The sequence below is a fragment of the Streptopelia decaocto genome (assembly GCF_964273445.1).
Source record: "Streptopelia decaocto genome assembly, chromosome: 7".
Classification (NCBI taxonomy): Eukaryota; Metazoa; Chordata; class Aves; order Columbiformes; family Columbidae; genus Streptopelia; species Streptopelia decaocto.
Window position 1 is genome coordinate 39,582,737 of NC_138661.1, and position 20,687 is coordinate 39,603,423.

The window sequence follows — 20,687 nt, forward strand, 5'->3', positions numbered from 1 at the left end:
TTGGATTTTCAAGCTAGGAGGAGTCTTCATTAGTTATAAGAGATTTCTGATGCTTTATCAAGGAGAAGTACTCAGAACAATACAGTATAAGTAAAATTTACTACTATTATTTAAAGATGTGACTTCTTCACTTCCGATCCTCTCAGCAGAATCACCTCAACACTCTTCCTTTAACTTCAGAGCTTTCTCCCTTTAGAATCTGATTCCCCCCCCAAAAAAAAAATTCTCATTCTTAAGCCAGAGTCCTCAGATCATCAAAATTAATGATCACTACCAAAGTTAACATGTCTAATGAAAGCATGCATTAGTTGACAAACAAGGACATTGCAGTCCTACTGAGCCTGTTTAAGACAAAAGGACTGAGTACTGTGGCACTACAAACAAAAAAACATGGAGGTAGAAAAGAAAATTTCATGTATCCTACATCTCCATCTCTTCCTGTAGATGTGATTATAAAGGACAAAACAAAATAGGCACAGAGACATGAAGACCAGCATCACTTACCATTTCTTGAGATGCATACTTTGGATCTTCAGGATCAACTGACCAGTAGCAATAATCAAAGCTGAAGGCCACGGTCTTTTCTCTTGAGTCCCAAGTGCTATCAAGCCTACTGTCAACCTGACAAGAGAAGGAAAAGGAGAAAGACCAATTCACTTTGAAGCTGACCAAAACGTAAGCATTTTAAAACTAACAGGAAGTTTATCTAGGATCTGTATTGTGGAAAACAAATAGCAAATAGTTTATCCCCTCTTCAATTTTCTTTGATGCTCGGACTGAGGTGGAGACATCCAGGACACACCTGCTGAAGCATTTTTGCTGAGGGGTTCATTTACTACAGGTAAGGTTTTCCAGGGTGCTGACAATAAATATAATTTAATCTTCACATCATATACATATTGGCAGTTAAGCTCTATAACCCTTTTGCTATTTCTCTGCCATTCTTCTGTTTCACTGAGAACCACACCACAGAAATGAGGCCCCAAGTGAAAAAACAAAACCAGTTTTCTCACTGCATAGCTGAAAATGCAGGTCTCTTCCCCCATTTCCCCCTTGCTTTGTCATGGCTGCAAGCTAATGCTTCTGTACTGGGACTGCACACTACAAACCTAACCTTTTCGGGTTAGTAATAACAGTGAAGCCTTTCTAGCATGAAAGTCAGAAATGGTGGCCGAAGTTGAGGGAATCGTATCTATAAGTCTTTCTGTACAATCTTGCCCAAGTGACTCGTAATAAAGTTAAGCTTATGAACAAAGAATTATACATTGTTGTTACACTCAAGGAGAGTAATGAGTCCAAATATAACATAGAATTAACACAATTCACATGTAATTTTGACCTTACTTTATTGTAACCTTGGCATTTGCAATAACACAAGCAGAAAAAGGTTTGTTAGAATTTGGTAGCTAAACAAACAGTTTCACTAATGGCCTCAAACTCAAGGGGTGACAGTGCTGTCTGCCAGGTTACTGGGTGAAAAGCCTTGTAACCACTGAACTCTGCCACCAGCTGTGAGGTTTACAGGGAAAATTAATTTACAGGCTCATCTGACAGGTTTGTGGGGGTTTTGTTTTGCTTTAAACCAAGAAAGAGCAAAGTGAGAGATGACAGAAATAATTTTAAATTATCTTTGAATAGGTTTCATGTATTTTAAACCCTTCTTGATTCTCAAATTGTCACACTGAATTAACTACAATTCAGGTTTCCATTAGTCAGAACTGACATCTTAACAAGCCTATTTATCATCTTCAGTAATGACATTTTCAACATGTTGTGGTTCAGACATTTTATGCAATTACATTTTATTTACTTAGGCTTTTCTACAGCAATAAGCAGAAGACAGCCTTCCTACTGCAATGCGTAAAAACACAAAAAAATTTTAAAACTACCCCTCCACCTCAGGAAAAGCAGCCCCTGATCGCAGAGGTGATGACCCTTCCGGTGAGAAAGGGTTTGTTTTGAAATACAAAGCTCGTCTACCCCAGATAAAACAACATGAACATTAGCATATAATAATTTCTACACTTATCTACATTCATCAAAGGCTGTCTAAATTTAGTTTATGCATAAAGCAAACTCACTCCCTGTACAAAACTCACCAATTATGAAACCTCAAGAGAGAAAACATCCATAAGCCAGCTCTTGCATCTCCAAATAATCCTTCTTGGCCTGCTATGGCCATTCCCCCCACTGCTGTGGGTTCCCCAGTGTGCCAGGGCAGCCCACAGCTCCTTTAAACAAATAAAATAAAAAACCCCTCTAGGTCTAACAAGGCTCAGCTGGACCCAGTTATGCATCTGCGTGACTGAGGCCTTCACTTGCCAAGGGATGTCTCCCCCAGTGGGTGGGTGGCCTTGGAGCCCCAAATCCTCACAGCCCTGTTGTGGGGCCCAAAGCCCCCCAAGGGCAGGCACCAGCGACAGACAGGGTCATGCCTGTGGGAGAAGTGTGTCTTTGAAAGCTGTGTCACACATATAAAGAACTGGGAAAAGTTACTTCAGAAAGTAGTGAGAGTCTCAGACTCTACAAATACAGCCTTGGAAAAGGAAATATACAGAAAGCAAGCACCCATGAGGCCTCTCATACCACTAATATTTTTCTGTCTTCTTTCTCTAAAAAGAGCACCTGTAGTCAATACAAAAATAATTATAACAGAAAAAGGTAAATAGTTCAAATCCTTTCATTCAATTTTTGCCAAGGTTTCTCTTTGAAATCAAACATATTATTACTCTTGAACCAGCAGTCTAGAATAACTGGGTTGCTTGCAGATGTAAAGAAAAAGGAGACAAGAAATACAAAGTGCATTCATCTTCTAGGATCCCCACAGTCATCTCATGGTTCATTTATTTGCCTTTCGAGCAGAAACATGTTTGACAACACAGAATTGCTTTGCTCCCATTCTGTTAATTTAGTGAAGGACCGTGGCAGCTTTAAGTAGTTCAAGAGTCTAAACCAGAGGGCTGGTTCCCATGCACGCCGACTCCAGAGCTCTCACAGAGGACGACAGCTACATTCAGTTTATTCTTATAGCTCTTGGTCTCTTACCAAGACCTGAAGTGTAGCTGAACACATTTTGTTCCATTTCATGCAAGTCAGTTGCACTCCAAGTGCAAATACGAGAGGAGAGGCAGAGAAAGAAATAATCCAGTTGTTAGTAACAGTAAGATAAGCACAAAATCCGAAACAATTTACTAACAGCTTTGAATGATGGCACGCAGCCAGACTGCAAAAGCTCTGACAAATATAAAATACAGAAAACACAGCTACATGTTACATCCCCTGTAAAAAACAAAAACAACAAAAAAACAACAACACAAAACCAAACCCGAAACCAAAACAATCCTCCCCATACTTTTGCTGCAATTATTCTAGAGCTGTGCTGGCTTAAACTTCTCCCTTAATATTTCTATTAGAATGATCTAATAGCCAAGCAAATGCAGAAAAGCATCAGGATTTTCATATGGGAAAGAAAAGGAGACAAAAAGCATACCTTTATATTTCTGACTTTTGCCACTTTGTCATCAACTTCTACAATTACTCTTCCTCCTTCTGCACTCTCTCTGGAAACAGAACACATTAAAAAAAATCCATTTAAAATATGAAGACACAGAAAGGTGATTGATAAATTTGTAAACCTCAGAAATTTGTGTTTACTTTAACAAACCACAAATCAGAACTATATAACATACTTTTGCTTATAAGACACACTGTGACATGAAGTAGCATTTGAAGATCTGCAGCTGGTATCTCAACAGTGAGAGGGGAAAAAAAACAAAAAAAACCCAGGACTGTGGTGATTAAATGCTTTCAAGGTGCTTGTACTAAATCCTTTGTTAGGATTTTATTTCTAATTAAGAGTTGTTTTAAATTACATTTACAAGGAAGTAGAGTGGAGCACTGGTAGACTGGCAATGCTTTGTGGAGTACAGATCCACATCACAGACTTGTGAGCCACGAGTGTTGTCTAGTTGCACCGCCTGATTTTTACCACATAATCCAAACTGTTTGTTGCAGTCCTCAAAACGTACTTCTCAGTAAAACAAAACTGCACTGAATTGTAAATGGACAGGTTTGTGTCCCAAGTGCAAAGGACCATGCACTCAAGTATACTATCTAAAATTCCCACTGAACACGGCTACAAATGGCTATGACAGCCAACTTCCACTCCCAAAATGACTCATATCAGAAAAAAATGAAAAAAAGGATGTGACCAAAGGGAAAAAAAAAAAACAACAAACCACCACCACAACAAAAAAACAACCCACAACCACCTTATTTCTGGGCTGACAGCAAGACAGCTACTTGAAGCATGTTCTTATTTATAGATGTGTTGATTCACATCCTTCTCAATAACTATCATGGATTTTTTTTATACATAGCAAGATAGAAATGAGGAAGAAGAGACCAGCAGAAAAATAAACAAATGCTTTGGTAATGAGAAGCTAAGAACAGGAAAAAGATTTTTCATCTTTTACTTTTCTTCTCTATTTTGCTTTGCACTCTGATACTGACAAAGCTTGTAAGCTTCACCTTTACCAGAAAGTTTTATTTTTATGAAGCTGAATGCCTTTGTAAAGCTGGAATAAGTTGGTTTAGACAGAAAATCAATTTTGTCCATAGTGCAGAAGGCACAAGCACTGTTATATATATTCCCTGATAATCAGCTGGATCAGTATAATCAGGTCAGTTAAAAACTAGATGAAATAAAACAAGAGTTAGAAAACTCAAACCCAGTTGACCACTATTCATTCATGGACCTAGATTCAGCTTTTACAAGATTTTCTTACATGTGTACCGAAGTATTTACTCTTCCTCCCATTACAATCTCCTTTTACTGACAGCTCTAACTTCCAAGCAGCACACAGCATGACATACCCTGCCTCTGGGGTCTCTCCAGTTCTCAGTTTTTACCCCACACTTTCTGTACCAAAACAGCTTTTAATGTCTTAGGACACTTAAGTCTTCCACAGAGACAATCACTGTAGCATTTGAGCTTTACAAGCACCAAGAAGTTATAAACACATTTTTGAACATACACTGTCCCGGTTTTGCAGATAGAAATAATGCTTTACCTCAAAGTCCCTGTACTCCACATTACTAATTTGAGCACGTGCCTTGAGACAGACTGAAATTCATACTTTCTATAATACATACTCATATGTGGTACTTCACATAGCAACTACAGCTCCCAGAGGTTTTAGTTAAGCTGTGAGTGTTCAGCATCTCAACACAGCAGCCACCAGAGCCCTGAGTTAGACCCCAAGAGAAAAACCCACAGAAGAGAGAATTTGCATTATGTACAGCTGGGTACCGAATGTTGCATGATGTATGGCACAGTACTGAACAGAGGCCTCATAAGGCTCCCTAAAAAACAAATGAAGAAGGACAAGTGCCTAAGGATACCATCTGCGAGTATCCAAGGTAGAAATCTGCAAGTGATTCATTTCATCTGTACATGTGCAACTTCACTGATGTTTTGAAAAGCAAGCATTTTACAACACAAGTAAGTTTTGAGACTTGCACATCCACTATAAACCTCTGCCAGGTGAGCTACTGGACAGAGCTGACTGTTACCCTGTACAACAGACCAGATCTAAGAGGTCTAATTGGACACTTTGACAGAAGATTTCACAATAATTTAACAACAACAGAAGACAGACAAAACCAGAGGGATGTCTTCGGAGTGAGTTTGCTTCATGTACACATATTCTTTCCTCCACTGCCCCAGTATGATCTTGGCCCTATCCTGCCTCCTAGTCCCATGAGCATTCCCTATTTTTCAGTCCTACTGTTAACCCTCTAGTCTTATCACCCGAGTTACAGTTCACAAAGTTCCTGTCCTCCTCCCCCTATGCACACACATCATCCTGTACAGGTACCCATGATCTGTTCTCTGACATCTTGTCCACATGCCCACACTCAATTTTAGTCTATTCAACTGCTCTGCAGGTCTCATCTCCTCCTACTTCATTGTAGCTGGTTTTAGGCTGATCCAAAGGTACACAATCCTACTCTCTTTGACAACACAAAATTACCACAGGGTAACAATGATTCCTCACTATGCAGACAAAAAGCTCTATGCAGCAGTCAACAGTTTTGTTCAAGCCTCACACAACAAGAAAACCACCAGCAGAGATACAACTAAAGCCTCCCCTTGCTCTGGGTGTAGATTCACAGTGCCCAGACTTTTGTCTTAACTGGCGGCTGTTATTACAAGAAGCAATTTCTCTGCTGCTCCAACCTCTCACATGTGTTCCCACTTCTTTCCTTGCATCTGATCTAGCAATCACACACCCATGCAATGACTCAGATCAGCTGTGATCAGAAAACAAAACACACCAAAATAAATAATGAAGGTGCCACCAGAGCAGTGAGCCCTTCCAGAACGCTGAGCACAGCAGTCACACAGTTGCTAAGCCAAAGCAAGAAAAAGGGCAGGAATGAGCTGTGGTGGGAATGGAGACCCCCCACTTCTGCAGCAGCTTACAGCCAGACAGCATTGAGCACAAACCAAACTAGACCTGCAGCCATCCCCAGCTCTACAAACCATATATCCAGCCTCCTTATAAACATGTGTTTATATCATGCTTCATTTAGGTATAAACCAGAGAACTTTGGGAAAGAAAACACAGTTTAGTATCTAAAGCCCAGGAGGCAAAGCAGCCTCACAGCTGTTCTAGATGTTCTGACCTTAACTCCAGATCACAAACACTGAAAAAGCTCTCACACAAAAACCCGTGTTTGTCAAAAGAGTCTTACACATGTGTGCACCACAGTTTGCATTTGACTGATAAAACAATCCTTCATCCTTAGAAATGGGTGCTGTGCTCCACGCATATGAAAATCTGTGTTCCTTGTACCAAGAAAATCAACTCCAAAGTACACTCCTCTAGTACCACATTTTACTTTGCTCCTCAGAAGTCATAGTGATCCTAATACTTAGTTTCCCCATCCTCTCTTCTCCCCCACTTTTTGAAAAATTCATACTGTATTTGGGAAATGCCTGTTTTCGAAATTACTTTGCATGAAAACAAATTATCTGTACAAAGACGGAGCTGTAGAAAGACCTTTTAACAGTGCATGTCCCAGGACAGACCTGGATCTTCTCAGACACAGGAAGTTTTGGAGAAATGCAGATCCAGCAACAGAACAGTGACTCAAGTACAGAATGCAGTGGCAGGGCTGTAATGGGAGCTACAAGAAGAGACCTGACAGAAGCAAAGCTGCTGCAGCAGTCCAAGAAACAGGGACAACCCAAAGGAAATCTCCTCATACCATTTGCTGTTCCTATGACAAATTGTTTCTGCAGCCAACACATAAAACTAATGCAACCCCAGAGGGACAACAGACACCCAGCAAGATTTAAAAGAATGAGCCAGTGGAAAAGGATCACAGGAGGATCAACATCCCCAAGAGGGACATTTCCACAACTTGCTGGATCTCAGTGAGACGAGTTCAGCCACAAAGTACAGAAGTGCAAGGAGGTATACAATGCTGGAGGAAGCAGTGGGTGGAAAGAAAGGGGGTGGTTGTTTATTTTAGACTTTAAAAAATTTGCCCCACTTCTCCTCCACCCTCTCAAATAACAGTCAGGCACTTAGAGAACAAAGGAGATAATTTTTCAAAAGTTGCCTGTTTATTTTAAAAACATGTACATGCAATACTGGAGTTATTAGCAGTAGTCATGTCACGCAACAAAACAGCTTTTACAAATACTGACCAGCAAATACTCATCAAAGTAATCAAACATACCAACGCAAATATATACCACTCAAGTACATGAGAAATCTTAAATAATTTTTGAAAGAACTGGACATGCGTCTACTCATATAAACTTTTAAAATAACCCTGAAAGATAATTGTTGCAAGTACTTATGCTTTCCTACCAATTCCCATCACCTAAGTTAACTCCAAACATAATCTCAACCTGTACTGAGACAGAAGACCCCAAAAGAAGTACAGAAACAGAATCAATCCCTCCCCTCTTGCAGAGGGTTTTTTTTTTTTTTCGCTCATCGGGGCAATTGTGTAGGTTCTGGGGTTTTTTTCGTTTTCCTAGATTTTTCTAGAAAAAAGTAGCCCTCTGCGTCTCACTGTGATGGAAAGCATTTTCACACTATGCTTACAAATACAACCAAAAGCATACCTGTAGCAAAGGTGGCAGGATGTGTGCCAGCAGTCACAGCTGCTGTCTCTGGGACAATGTCACTTCCCAGGATGTGACCCATAACTATGACAGCCTATAAGGTACAACACTTACCAAACTACCTCCACTTGTACCTGGGATGCTTTGTGCCATCTTATGGCACACCTATGCAATCACCCTGCCAGCAGCTGAAGTATAATCCAGAGGCAAATCTAACCCAAGGTTTTTGTTGGTCATAAAGTCTAAAGGTTTTATGGGGAAAAGTTCAGGAAGTATTCAGATTTATCTTTCCCTTCCCATTAACAGTATATCACAGTGTCCCTGCCTCTTGTTTATTGGTGGCCTTGGCAGTGGTCTCTGGGAAGCTGCCATCTTTGCATCTCCTGAGTGACTGACCTTGGCCAGAGAAACAAACACATAGCATATATTCCAAGTTTTGCTAGTCTTTAGAGAACACTAAGCCTGACAAAATGGGTTGAGGACACATCTGTCAAGAGACCAAGGGTGCAATAAGTAGAGCACTAAGACCCCAGGCTGGTCCATCAGAAATTGTACAGCCATTAGAGCTTCTGCACTCTACTGACAAGTTAGGGTACTTACAACCATAACTCTCCCCAAACACAGCATCCATCTATGACATCAGCATAAATCTGTATCCTTATCCCTACTGCTGTAACCTGTGGAAGTCAAGAGCTGCTAACAGTATGAAAATCCTCTCTTTGGCGAATTCAGATTTTGTTTTTAAACAAGTATCAATAATCAGTAAATTTACCTAATTTTGATTTCTGTGTTCTTCCTTATTGAGTACTACTCCACACCATTTTGGATATTTCTCTTTAAGTCATAATTGTTTTACTGTGTCTTGCAAGAGAGGAGTGCACACCCACTCAGCAATCCTCCTACCAAATTCAGAACAGATGTTTATAAATGATATAAAAATATATATTGAAGCCAAGTACACAGAGTTCACCAAGACAGCATGCTGCTATACTAGATATGCTGATCAAGTTATCTTCCAAGGTTACTCCCAGCTGCATTGAGCTTTCATTTACTCTGGTAATGGCTAACACAACCTGGCGGTCAAAAATCACCATTCCTAGTGATCACCATTGTCCTCGTGTGGTTTCCCCCTATTCTTCTTTGCAAATATTATATAGCAACAAAAACTGGAATATTTAGTGCAGAGATAAACATGAGGCATTGTCAGTGCTCTTTTCAGATACAGGCCTGCCTAAACACTTAAAAGTCTTTACTTAACCATGCCAGATATTGGATATATATTATATACCCATGAGCTAGGAGAGGAAGCACAGGATGGCCTCCTCCGCAGTAAGTTCTGCAATCCTGACCATGCCATGGCACAGTACAAGAAGAGTATTTCTGTCTGTACTGTCTCTGAAGTCTCATACTGCTTGACGAAGAGTGTCAGGCATCTTCCTTGAGCAATCCAAGTCAGAAATACTCCTGAAGATCCATCAGTGCTTTGAACAGTTGTGGAACAATGATGCCTTCTCTTTTAGGGAGAGGCATTGAGAGAAGGAGGGAAGAAAGCAAAAAGTGTTTTAATCTGTCATACCACCACCATTTAAAGAAGCATGAAATAAGGAGGATTTAAAACAAAGCTATAGACCAGTCAATCCCATTTCATCCACCCTTGATTTCCCAACCGTTTACTGACTAGTGAGATAGTATAATTCAGGGAATTTTGCATGAAAGAAATTCTGTGCAAATGCCACAATTTCCATGCAAACCAGAATTTGGCTACAGTGGTCCGTTTTCATTCAATCAAGAACATCAATCTGCGATTATAGTTAAATAAATGACTGTGACACTGAATGCTGTGATGCACTGTCTCATCCCCCTTGCTTAGGTATCTCTTTCATTGTTTCAAAACCAGCCGCTACAGTAAACCCTTAAATTCTAAAAACAGAAGTGCAAAACTCCATGATTTTGTTGAAAACCTACACTACAGATAGGAAGAGGGCAGGAATATTTTAAAGTGCACTGCTTTTTAATGTTCACATAAAGCATTGGACTAAGGAAAACGAAACTGGGCAAATCCTACCCCAGACTCACATAAACTCTCTGTGCACAGTGGTGCTGTCTCACCATGTACTGCACAAAGGTCCCACAAGACCGGCATGCAACCACTGCACCATTCCCCAGGGGACATGCGCAGCCACCTGTGTGCATGCAGTCACATCACCTTGCATGACTGCAACTTCTCTCAGAGTATGTGGTCTAAGGGAAAGAAACTGCCCAAGAGGACATGGCCCTGGACAGATTATTTAATGACACTGTGCCCCATTTTTCTTTGCTGCATACAAAAAAAATCTGATCCCTGCTCCAAAACATTCTGACACTCATCTTCTTAGGATTTGGGAGGAAAAGCGTTCTATGAAAATGCAAAGTATTAGTCAGAAGACTTCCGAAAGGTGGTTTTGCTGTTGTTGTTTTAGGACATTGTTGTAGCTGCTTCTGCACAGGCAACAAGGGAAGTGAGAAAAGAGACAGTCAGTCTCTTGCTCTGGGAAATAAACCACCAGCAGTTACCACTTCATACTGCTGGCTTAAATGAGTACAGGCACAGCATTGTCACATAACATCAACAGAAGCATCATCTTCTGAGGAACAGACAGTGGTGGCCACTCAGGACATGCAGAGTCCTGCCCTTTCAAAGGGCTAGAAAGTCTGCCCTGTACTGAAATTAGAAAACTTGCTTCATGCAACTGCCTGAAGAACACATCTGGGAAAGGCTGCTGATGCAGTACCCTCTTAAAAACACAGATGTGGCTGATGAAAACCACCTGCTAATACCAAGTAGGGATACTAAGAGAAAAGAGCAGCCACCTCAATAATAGATTACATGAAACTTTATATAATAGACTAGGCAAAGGAAAATAACTGATTTCAGACAGAGAGGAAAAGATGTCAAGATAACCTTAACAATAGGCTAGGTTACAAAACAGGATACACAAATGTTAAAATACGTTTGGGACAGGTACCTCCTTTATAAATAGAATATTAGAATCTCAACTTTTCTTTTAAAAAAATCCCAGCTCTTCTTTGGAAAACCAGCTTGAAATCATGAGCAATGCATAACCAATGCAGTTTGTACAGATTTTCAGACAGCAGCTCTGGGAGGCCCAACACAGCTCTTTCCCACCACCAGGTACCAACCCCCAAGCCCCACAGCTTTTGAGACAGAGTTCAACCACCACCACCTGAAGAAAGGGACTGTCATGTAATAGAGGACAACACTCACTCAGCTATCACAGTAGAAAAAAAGTAGGTAAAAGCCTGCCATTTCTCTAGGTGTAAGAGAATGACAGCAGCAAGGTAGCTAGGAATATATATACTAAAATAATACAACTGAGAAGGGTAAAGCAATAAGGTCATGGTAGAAGACACCTCACTATTCTGTATTCAATTGCCAGTTAGTCTAAAACTTGGAACAGCATGAGAAATATGTAACAGTCTTAAGTAAGATAAAAAGCCTTTTCTGCTCTTGCCTATTAACTGTTTTTTCCTATATTTATGCCTTTTCTTTCCACAGTGACATTCTGGTCCCTTTGAAATAGAAGCCAATTTTGTAATTTTCTTCAAAGAAAGTAGCATTTTCTTTTGTATTTGAAAATTACATCCAGATGGAACATACGTTGAATATCTATAAAACCAAATTATACTAGATCCATTTTCCAGAGAATGCTAATGTAAAATATACACAGGTTCCTAAGAAAGTTATTTCCAATTACATCCAGTAAAGCAGTTAATGGAGCTGATAGAAACATTCCATTAATAGAGAGCTAATTTATCCAACACACATTTGAGTTTCAGAGAAAAGCTTAAGTCAGCTCACCTACCAAAAGGAAGAAAAAAAATCCTCATATTTACCTTTAGAAATACAAAGGAAAGCGAATGTTCTCTCCTTGCAAACACTTCTTTTTTTCAAGAAAGTGCATTACAAACACTTTTTAAACACTATCGAAAAAGCACAGAAAAGCTAACAAGCAGAAGTTGAAGTTGTAAACAAAAATAAACTGTATGGATGCTAATGATGCCAATATCTTGTGTCATTAAATAATTTTTTTACTGTAATTGAAAAAGCAGCTGAAATATTAACCTAAACATCTTTCCTCAGAATACATTCCTCTTAACAGTGGCATTATGAAGTTTTAAGACAGAGATACAACCTGAAAGTGTTTAAAAAGGGCAGCAGTGAGCAACTAGTGAAGAATAAACATTTTAAAAGTAATATACTTCAATAATTTTTTTGGTGGGGGGGAGAGGGAGAACAACAATAATCTCCAATCTGCTGTTGCTTTAATTCTGTTTTGATACAGCATTTAACATCTGTTATGCATAAGATTCAAGGAATGTTTTCTACAAACTTTGCTACAAGTTATCACTCTCCTCAGCAGTGGGCCATATTGCGGTATTTAAGTTCTTGTGGTTATACATGAGCATGTAAAATAGCTAATACCACAGTCTATAAAACAGCAACAAGTCTTGCTTACAAAATAATCCTTCCTTTTACTTACCACAATGTGATTATAAAGAAAAAAGGAGGCAGACCACAGCAGAGAGATTAGTTAACCAGGCTGACCCTGCAGCAGATTAATCAAGGCAAACCCAGCAAAAAACAGTGATTTACTTTACATCCTTTCCAACATGATTTTTAAAAGTAATTTTATTCTTCTACACAGCTTTCCTTTTGAACAGAAATCAATTTTAGATACTCACACCATTATGCACCTGTCAGCTGAGCTCCTCTCTCGCCCATTCACTGCAGCTGCGTTCAGAGCGCTGCCTGGGTCAGCCCAGCACGTTTCTGGAAACTGCAAGAGAGAAACTTTCCCTACTATTCCCTGCCAGCCTTGGGCTTGCTCACACCCACCACCTGAGTTCTTAGGACCTCAAACTTAGCTCTTCCACCCCTATCCCATCCTCAGGCTTCATTACCTGCTGCATCCCAGGAAGGCAATTAGAGGACTATGTCATACAGAGCAGCAGTAATGAGGAAAACAGCTGCTGCAGCTCAGATTGTGAAAGTAAACACCCACATAGCTGGAAGTGCAGTTCAGCTTTGCTACTTAGGACTAACCATGCACTTCTTTGATGGTCTCATCTGTCAGTGCAGAGGACAAGCTCAGGAACTCCTGAGGAGATTGGGAAATAAACAGCTGGCCAGGAGGCTCCAAGTTACAGCTTGGAAACAATGCAAAGCAGAAATATGCAAAGGGCAGATTTTGGGTTAATTAATCTTTTTAGCAACTCTTTCAGGTGATATGTCTATGAGGCTTGTAGAGGATGGGAGAGTTTATTTGTCAGTAATTAAAGACACCAGGAAAGACCCTTTCAAATAAGAGCTCCTTGCCAGTCTCTCCTTTTCCAGGCCACAGAGGCATCTGAAAAGTGGAGAAGATATTTTCAACAGCAGAATACATCTTCTGTTTTGTTGGGCCCTGCATAAGTAGCTGCCAGACTTTTAAGTACTTTAAACTCTCAAAAAGTGTCACAGGGCAACTTGCACACCCTAGCATAAAGTTTTTAACTAACACCACTATAATTTTACAATTTAATTCAACAAACTTGCTGTGAATGATTTTACCCAGGTCTCAATCCACAATCCATGAAAAAATGCAAGGTATTCTAGTCACTGGTGCATGCTAAAAAGAGAATCCTACAGTAATGCATGAGGCTTTTCATTGTGGTATGGAGCACTGTTTCTTAAAATCCTTCCTTCCTGTCTTTAAGACTGCTTAGGTAGCAGCTCTCAAACTACACCATGACAAGGGAATGCATCCTGGGTATGCACAAGTGAATGGAGACCAGCTGGATGCAGAGCAGCAGATGCAGTGGAAGCCGATTGTAGAGGAAAAGGCATGAGGCAGCTGTGCTCCATCCTGGTCCCAACCACAGTGTCCTGGACACACGGACTGCTCCCCTCCCACGGGGCCTCCCATGCAAAAACACGGCCCTCCCTTCCTCCTCTCACACAACACAGGGCTGAGGTCCACCATAAGAGAATCAGCAACCACAACTACGTATTAGAATTGTGATGGGATACCATGGGGACAAACATTTTTGAAACTAGCAGCATATAAAAACTAGCACTGGTTCCTGCTGGCCTGCATAAATAGTAAAAGGCCATGTCAAACGCTGCAGGTGTTTCTGCAGCATACGAAGATCCAACACAGCTTTAAGAGAGCCACCCAGGCACAAGGACAGCCCTAGGCACCGTACCGAAATACTTGAGGGGTAATGCACCCTCTTTCTCAGCCAGTCACACTATATCCAGAACTGGAGGATCAGATCTGATACCACAGCACTATGCCACAGAGCATGGTCTTGGCATACTCCACAGCAGAAATCAAGAAAGAAAAAGAAACAACATTCCTAGTTGACATAGTTACTTGCTACAATTGAAAGTGTTTCCATCAACAGCTTCTGACGGACAGCCAAAAATAACATTACACCCTCCTTACAAAAGTCTAATATTTAATAGACCAAGCATTAAGATGTCCGGAAATAAACCATAAAGGGATTTCATAAGTTCCCAATGCCTATTTAATACCTGATTATTATTATAGTCAATTTATACCACCCATTCAAGCTTCCATATTTCATTCTGAGGAGGACAATGTATTTACACAAAACAAGTAACCATGTAACCACAAAATAACAAATCTTTTTTAGTATTTAGAATAGTAAATGTGTAATAAAGTTTTTTCAAAGTAATGTCACTCCAGGGAACATATTTGAGGGAATTTACTCCCAGGACAACATTTTGGTGATAAAAAAATCATTTAGCCTGTTACAGAACGATGACTTTATGAAGAACATTGGCTACAAGCTATTTAAAGTTTAGGCAGAGGAATAAGTTCTGCATTCTGTATAACTGTACTCGCTTTATAACTAGTGATATAATCCGTGAGGAATACTTGTGCATAGGAGTCTCTGTCAAAGAATGCATTGTGATGGGAGCCATACAGGCACAGAACAAAAAGACCAGTCTTTGCCGTATGCTAAATAACAAGTTGCAGATGTGATTAATATGGTTTATAAAAAAAAATGGAAATTTTAAACAGAAAGTAGAGTTTTAAGAAGTCCCGTACTAACATCTTATAACATGAATATTCTGTAAATTTTAAATGCAAACCCAATGTTCATCTGCCATTGTAAATTAAATAAAAAATAGCAACGAGCAAGTAAAGTTTGTATAATAGTCTAGAAACAACCAACTAACCCTCTAGTTCTAGCCTAGCCTTTGCTCTAAGCTTTTCAGTTTTTGGTACTCTTAAAAAGCAAAGTTTAATATTTTTGCCTGGAACTGCTATTGCAAACATTACAGTACTTCAATCCATTTGAGCTGAAATTTTTCTTCAGGATGTTTTTCTTTTTAAAGCACCTAAGAGACCCTAGGAGCTCTAGTAACATGGGTACCCGTTAGAAGCAATCGTGTGTGTGTGTGTGTGAAAGGAGAAGGTGAGAGGTTTGTGTGACCACAATATGGAAGTGATAGAAGAAACTAGAATAGAAAGAGCAGGCCTGTATCCCCACTGTGAGCTTTAGTCCTTTCAAAGTCTGTCAAGGCTACTTTAAGCCTTCATATATTTGGTATTTGTCTCAAAGTCATTATATTTGGACAATTTTGGTAAATGCTAGAAAGCAAATTCTCATGTCAGAGCCTTCATGGGCAATATCCAATCTCTTCCCTTTCCCATACATAAAGTATAAAATCCGTTTTTAAATGCTTTTGCTGACCTCAGCTATGGCAACACAGCACAAGGAACAAATGGGCTATTGCCTTTGGGGTCATATACCACAAGACTCATGGTCTCTGCCTCCCCATCCCACCTGCTGCACTGCCACAGGCTGAGCAGATGGAATTAGTCAGCATGGGTTTATGAAAGGCAGGTCCTGCTTGACAAACCTGATCTCCTTCTATGACAAGGTGACCCGCTCAGTGGATGAGGGAAAGGCTGTAGATCTTGTGTACCGGGACTTCAGTAAAGTCTTTGACACTGTTTTCCACAGTGTCTCCTGGAGAAGCTGGCAGTTCATGGCCTGGATGACCATACTCTTTACTGGGTAAAGAACTGGCCGGATGGCCGGGCCCAAAGAGTTGTGGTGAAAGGAGTCAAATCTAGCTGGCAGCCAGTCATGAGTGGTGTTCCCCAGGGCTCAGTACTGGGGCCAGTTCTGTTTAATCTCTTTATCAATGATCTGGATGAGGGGATCGAGTGCACCCTCAGTAAGTTTGCAGAATACACCAAGTTGGATGGGAGTGTTGATCTGCTGGAGGGTAGGAAGGCCATACAGAGGGATCTGGACCAGCTGAACCATTGGGCTAAGGCCAAATGTACACGGTTCAACAAGGCCAAGTGCCAGGTCCTACACTTGGGTCACAACAACCCCAGGCAGCGCTACAGGCTCGGGGAAGAGTGGCTGGAATCTGGGATCTGGGGGTGTTGATTGACAGCCGGCTGACTACAAGTCAGCAGTGCGCCCAGGTGGCCAAAAAGGCCAACAGCATCCTGGCTTGTATCAGAAATAGTGTGGCCAGCAGGACTAGGAAAGTGATCATCCCATTGCACTCAGCACTGGTGAGGTCGCAACTCAAATCCTGTGTTCAGTTTTGGGGCCCTCACTACAAGAAAGACATTGAGGTGCTGGAGCAAGTTGAGAGAAGGGCGACAAAGCTGGTGAGGGGTCTGGAGCACAAGTCTGACGAGGAACAGCTGAGGGAACTGGGGCTGTTTGGCCTGGAGAAAAGGAGGCTGAGGGGAGACCTGATCGCTGTCTACAACTACCTGAAAGGAGGTTGTAGCATGGAGGGTGTTGGTCTCTTTCTCTCGAGTAGCAAGTGATAGGACAAGAGGAAATGGCCTCAAGGTGCCCCAGGGGAGGTTTAGATTGGTTATGAGGAAAAATTTCTTCCTGGAAAGGGTTGTCAGGCACTGGAACAGGCTGCCCAGGGAAGTGGTTGAGTCAACATCCCTGAAGGTACTTAAAAGTCACATAGATGAGGTTCTTAGGGACATGGTTTAATGCCAGAGTTAGGTTATGGTTGGAGGACTTGATGATCTTGAGGGTCTCTTCCAACCACTATGATTCTATGATTCTAATTACCGAACAGCCTCTTCCCACATCACCCCCTGGGTTCCCACTCTCACCTTCACACAAACATTTCTGTTTCAGCACCAGATCAGCTTCTCCCATGTGCAGGAGATTGTCCACCTTTCTGATCCTAATCTCTTCTCCAAAAAACACTCTCTACCAAACAGCTGGTCCACACTGACTATATCAAAGGTTTTCCTGTTTATCACACCTTATCTGACAGTTACAGGTGTTGTTTAATGCTATAATGATATATGCACTGTTATGCACTATTTAATGCTACCCATGGGGGAGAAAAAAAAATAAAACAGATGTGGTACAAAGTTCCTCACCAAGAAGGATCTAGTGAAAGGGAAGATCACACCCCTGCCAATTCAGCCTTTGGCCTATCTTCCCCAGCTGCTAAGAAACACTAATTTTAACCTATGTCTACAGGAGGCCCTACTAAGTCCACTACATAATTGTAAATAGGCAGCCAAATGCTACTGTGGGAGAAACAAATATGTCACTGATTGCACAATGAAATACTTTCCCAAGTCGGACTTCTAAATACTTCCAGTCTCCACTAAACTCTGCAAGACTGAACCAAAAGGGTCCTACAGTCTGGATAACTTAGTGTCATTACCAAATTGTCATTTAATGTTAATGCTTAACACAGGATTTTTTAAACAGCTTTGAGTTAAAGGTAAAATATATTGCAAACACGTAAATTACTTTCCACCTTTCCCTTTTCTATTAACACTAGCAGGTTTGTTTTGGGTAGGTTTTTATGTTATTCAACACTACCTGGTATATTTTCTTAAAAAAAAAAAATATATATATATATATATATATATAGATATGTATATACACACACACAAAAAAATAAGAAGAGTTCAAAATATGCTAGTGTGCAGCTGTCTGAATTACTAGACTAGTTTTCTGGCTGGGAAATTTTTGAAGAATCATTTTCTCTACTACATGAAAGCGTTATTTATCACAGAACTCCATGCAGACAGACGACAACATGAGGGTCTCAGGCTAAAAAAGAAAGGCAGCATCAAATCAAAGATCAGCTCTCAGACCTCATACCCCTTTTTAAACCATTTCTGCCTGAAGTGCTATAGCACTTCTCTAACAGGAGGAGTAAATTACCAGCTACTGAAATTTGGGCTGTTTGCGTTTGTTCTTTATTTTCCTCCCCGAATTTCCAAAGTCTGCAAGGTTTTAATTATGCATTATATCAAAACAACACTAGAGCATTGTGCTACGGCATCTTCTTGTTTGTGGGAGCTGTCATTTAGCTTTTGGGATTTCCATTGGACCCAACAAGCCGAGGAAGCAGCGCAGCTGAGCGACAATGGGAATATCCGGCTCTGCCTGCCGCTGGAAAAAACAGCAACAGCAGAAGTGGAAGAGAAGATTCCCTTACACTGGATGACAATGATCCTATTCTGGGGAGCGCAGGATGAGGGAAGTCAGCCCAACAGCTCCAGTTGGGGGACTTTTGCAAGAAAACTTTCCAAGCTATTTTAGTGACCCGGAGAAAAGAGTTCTGCCACTCCTTGTACTTTACCGTTAAAGCTCCCCAGCGCCTGCTGTCCCTCCCTCAGCCCCAGCTGAACCACCCCACAGCGGCGACGGGACATGCGGCGCCCGATCACCCCTTCCAGCCGCCCCGCATCTGCCCCACTGCCGCGGCGACCGCGGCCTCCCTTCGTCCCCCTCCGCACCTTTTGCTCAGAGGTCGGACCCGCACGGCCACCTTGACGTTAGCCATGGCTCGGCTCACTCCCTGCAGTCGCCCGCGCCCCAGCCCCGCATCACGGCCCCGGCGCCCGGGGAGGAGCGGAGCCGCCCGCCCCGCCCCGCCCCGCCCCGCCGCGTCAGGAGGACCCGGCCCGGCCCAGGCACCCCCCGCTGGGGGAAGGGAAACCTCCCGGGCGGAGAGGAGGGGCTTCGGGAAAGCTGCCCCCGCGGCAGCGTCCCCCGCACCCAAACCGGGCTTTTTACGACTGGGAGAGCGGGAGCCCCAGACCAAGAGGCTTAAAATGGCCAGGGGTACTCCCGCTCCCCCGGCAGCAGCACCACCAAAGTCTCATTTACGGCAACATAACAACCCGGCTTTTACTTCAGAGTTTAGTGTCGATGGTCTTGTTAGACGCGTGCTGCCATTCTCACCAGGGACTACCCCCGATAAACCAATTTGTTTCAGAAGTAAAAAACTGCCAGCCTTACCCTGCATACGTTCGATCACGTTTCTTTCCCTAGTAACGTGCAGGCAATCAGAAAACCAGCACTATTTGAAGTGCAAAGCAGTCCACATTTAATTAGTTTGTCAGTAATTTAAGGAAGGTAAGCATCATTTCCTTACTAGTGCTAAATGAAAGCTCTCAAGTGTTTTAAATTCCTTTGAAAATCTCCAATCTTTAAGTGGGTTGAATCTATTTTGCAAGATAAAATTTTGAAACTTCCAAAGAAGTATGATTGAACTCAATGTCAAACTGTTCCACTGGTAAACGTTTTGCACCTAGAGAAAAAAACCACCAAAAGGTTAACAAAAATTGCTTTTACAGCATTGCCTCTGTCAGCTACCACCATGGTGAAGATGTGGGAGCAGGCAGCATTACCTGTATGTATGAACAAGATGCCAGGCTCAATAGGGAATTCCTATTTGTTTTTTTTGCCAGTGCCATAGCTCATTTTTAACTGGATGCTTTCTGGTTTTCCATTTCAAAAATACAAGAAACCCTGAACTATATCTGAATATCACATAGGTGTGTTTTACAGTTCATTTAAACATCTTCTGTTCAAGTTGCCTTTTAACTGTAGTATTTATTTGTACTTTTAGTTCTCATGAGACAACTTGCCTTAGCTCCAGAATCCTTAAATTTAAATGAAAAAGATACAATACAGAAATGTTCCAGAGTAAAGTATGGGATGGATCCTTCGGACCAATGCTTTTCCCAATTTATGACCCACCACAGAGATGATAAAATTAATACCTACAATCGGTGAATCACTGTTTATTTCAATAGATTTATCCCTTTAATCATACTACAGAATGAATTGCTATGTCAATGGCAAATGGTATTAGCTAAACTCTACCATCTCCACAGTCAACTCTCCAATAATGAATCCAGTAAAAGAAGAAAATATGCTCAACTCTTTGGAATATGGCAAAAAACACATATTTGTTTTAATTTCAAGGAATTATAATGAGCAAATTAACTAGAAGTGTTTTAATCCTATTTCTGAAAGCATTAAATCACAACAGCTTTAATCATCGCTGTAAGACAACAGGAGAGAGGTTAAGCCTGTGATACATGCACAGGACAGTGATTCCAAAGGTCTGGATTTTGTTTCTTCCCATCTCACAGACTGTGCAAAACATTTTCAGTTAAAAATGCCAGCTCCTCCTCTGCAGTTGTGTGGAAGA

The 20,687-nt window shown here is 41.3% G+C and overlaps 1 protein-coding gene across 1 annotated transcript in view; it reads right to left on the bottom strand.

Moving 5' to 3' along the window:
* The window catches only part of STARD9 (StAR related lipid transfer domain containing 9), a gene marked incomplete at its 5' end in the record, with an annotated part of 107,858 nt that extends 88,830 nt beyond the window's left edge, over positions 1–19,028 (bottom strand). The window contains 3 exons of the mRNA XM_082059629.1: positions 505–621; positions 3,491–3,560; positions 18,982–19,028. Of these exons, the coding sequence (XP_081915755.1) occupies positions 505–621; positions 3,491–3,560; positions 18,982–19,028 (234 nt within the window). The remainder of the gene's footprint in view (positions 1–504; positions 622–3,490; positions 3,561–18,981) is intronic.
* Between the last annotated feature and the right edge of the window lie 1,659 nt (positions 19,029–20,687).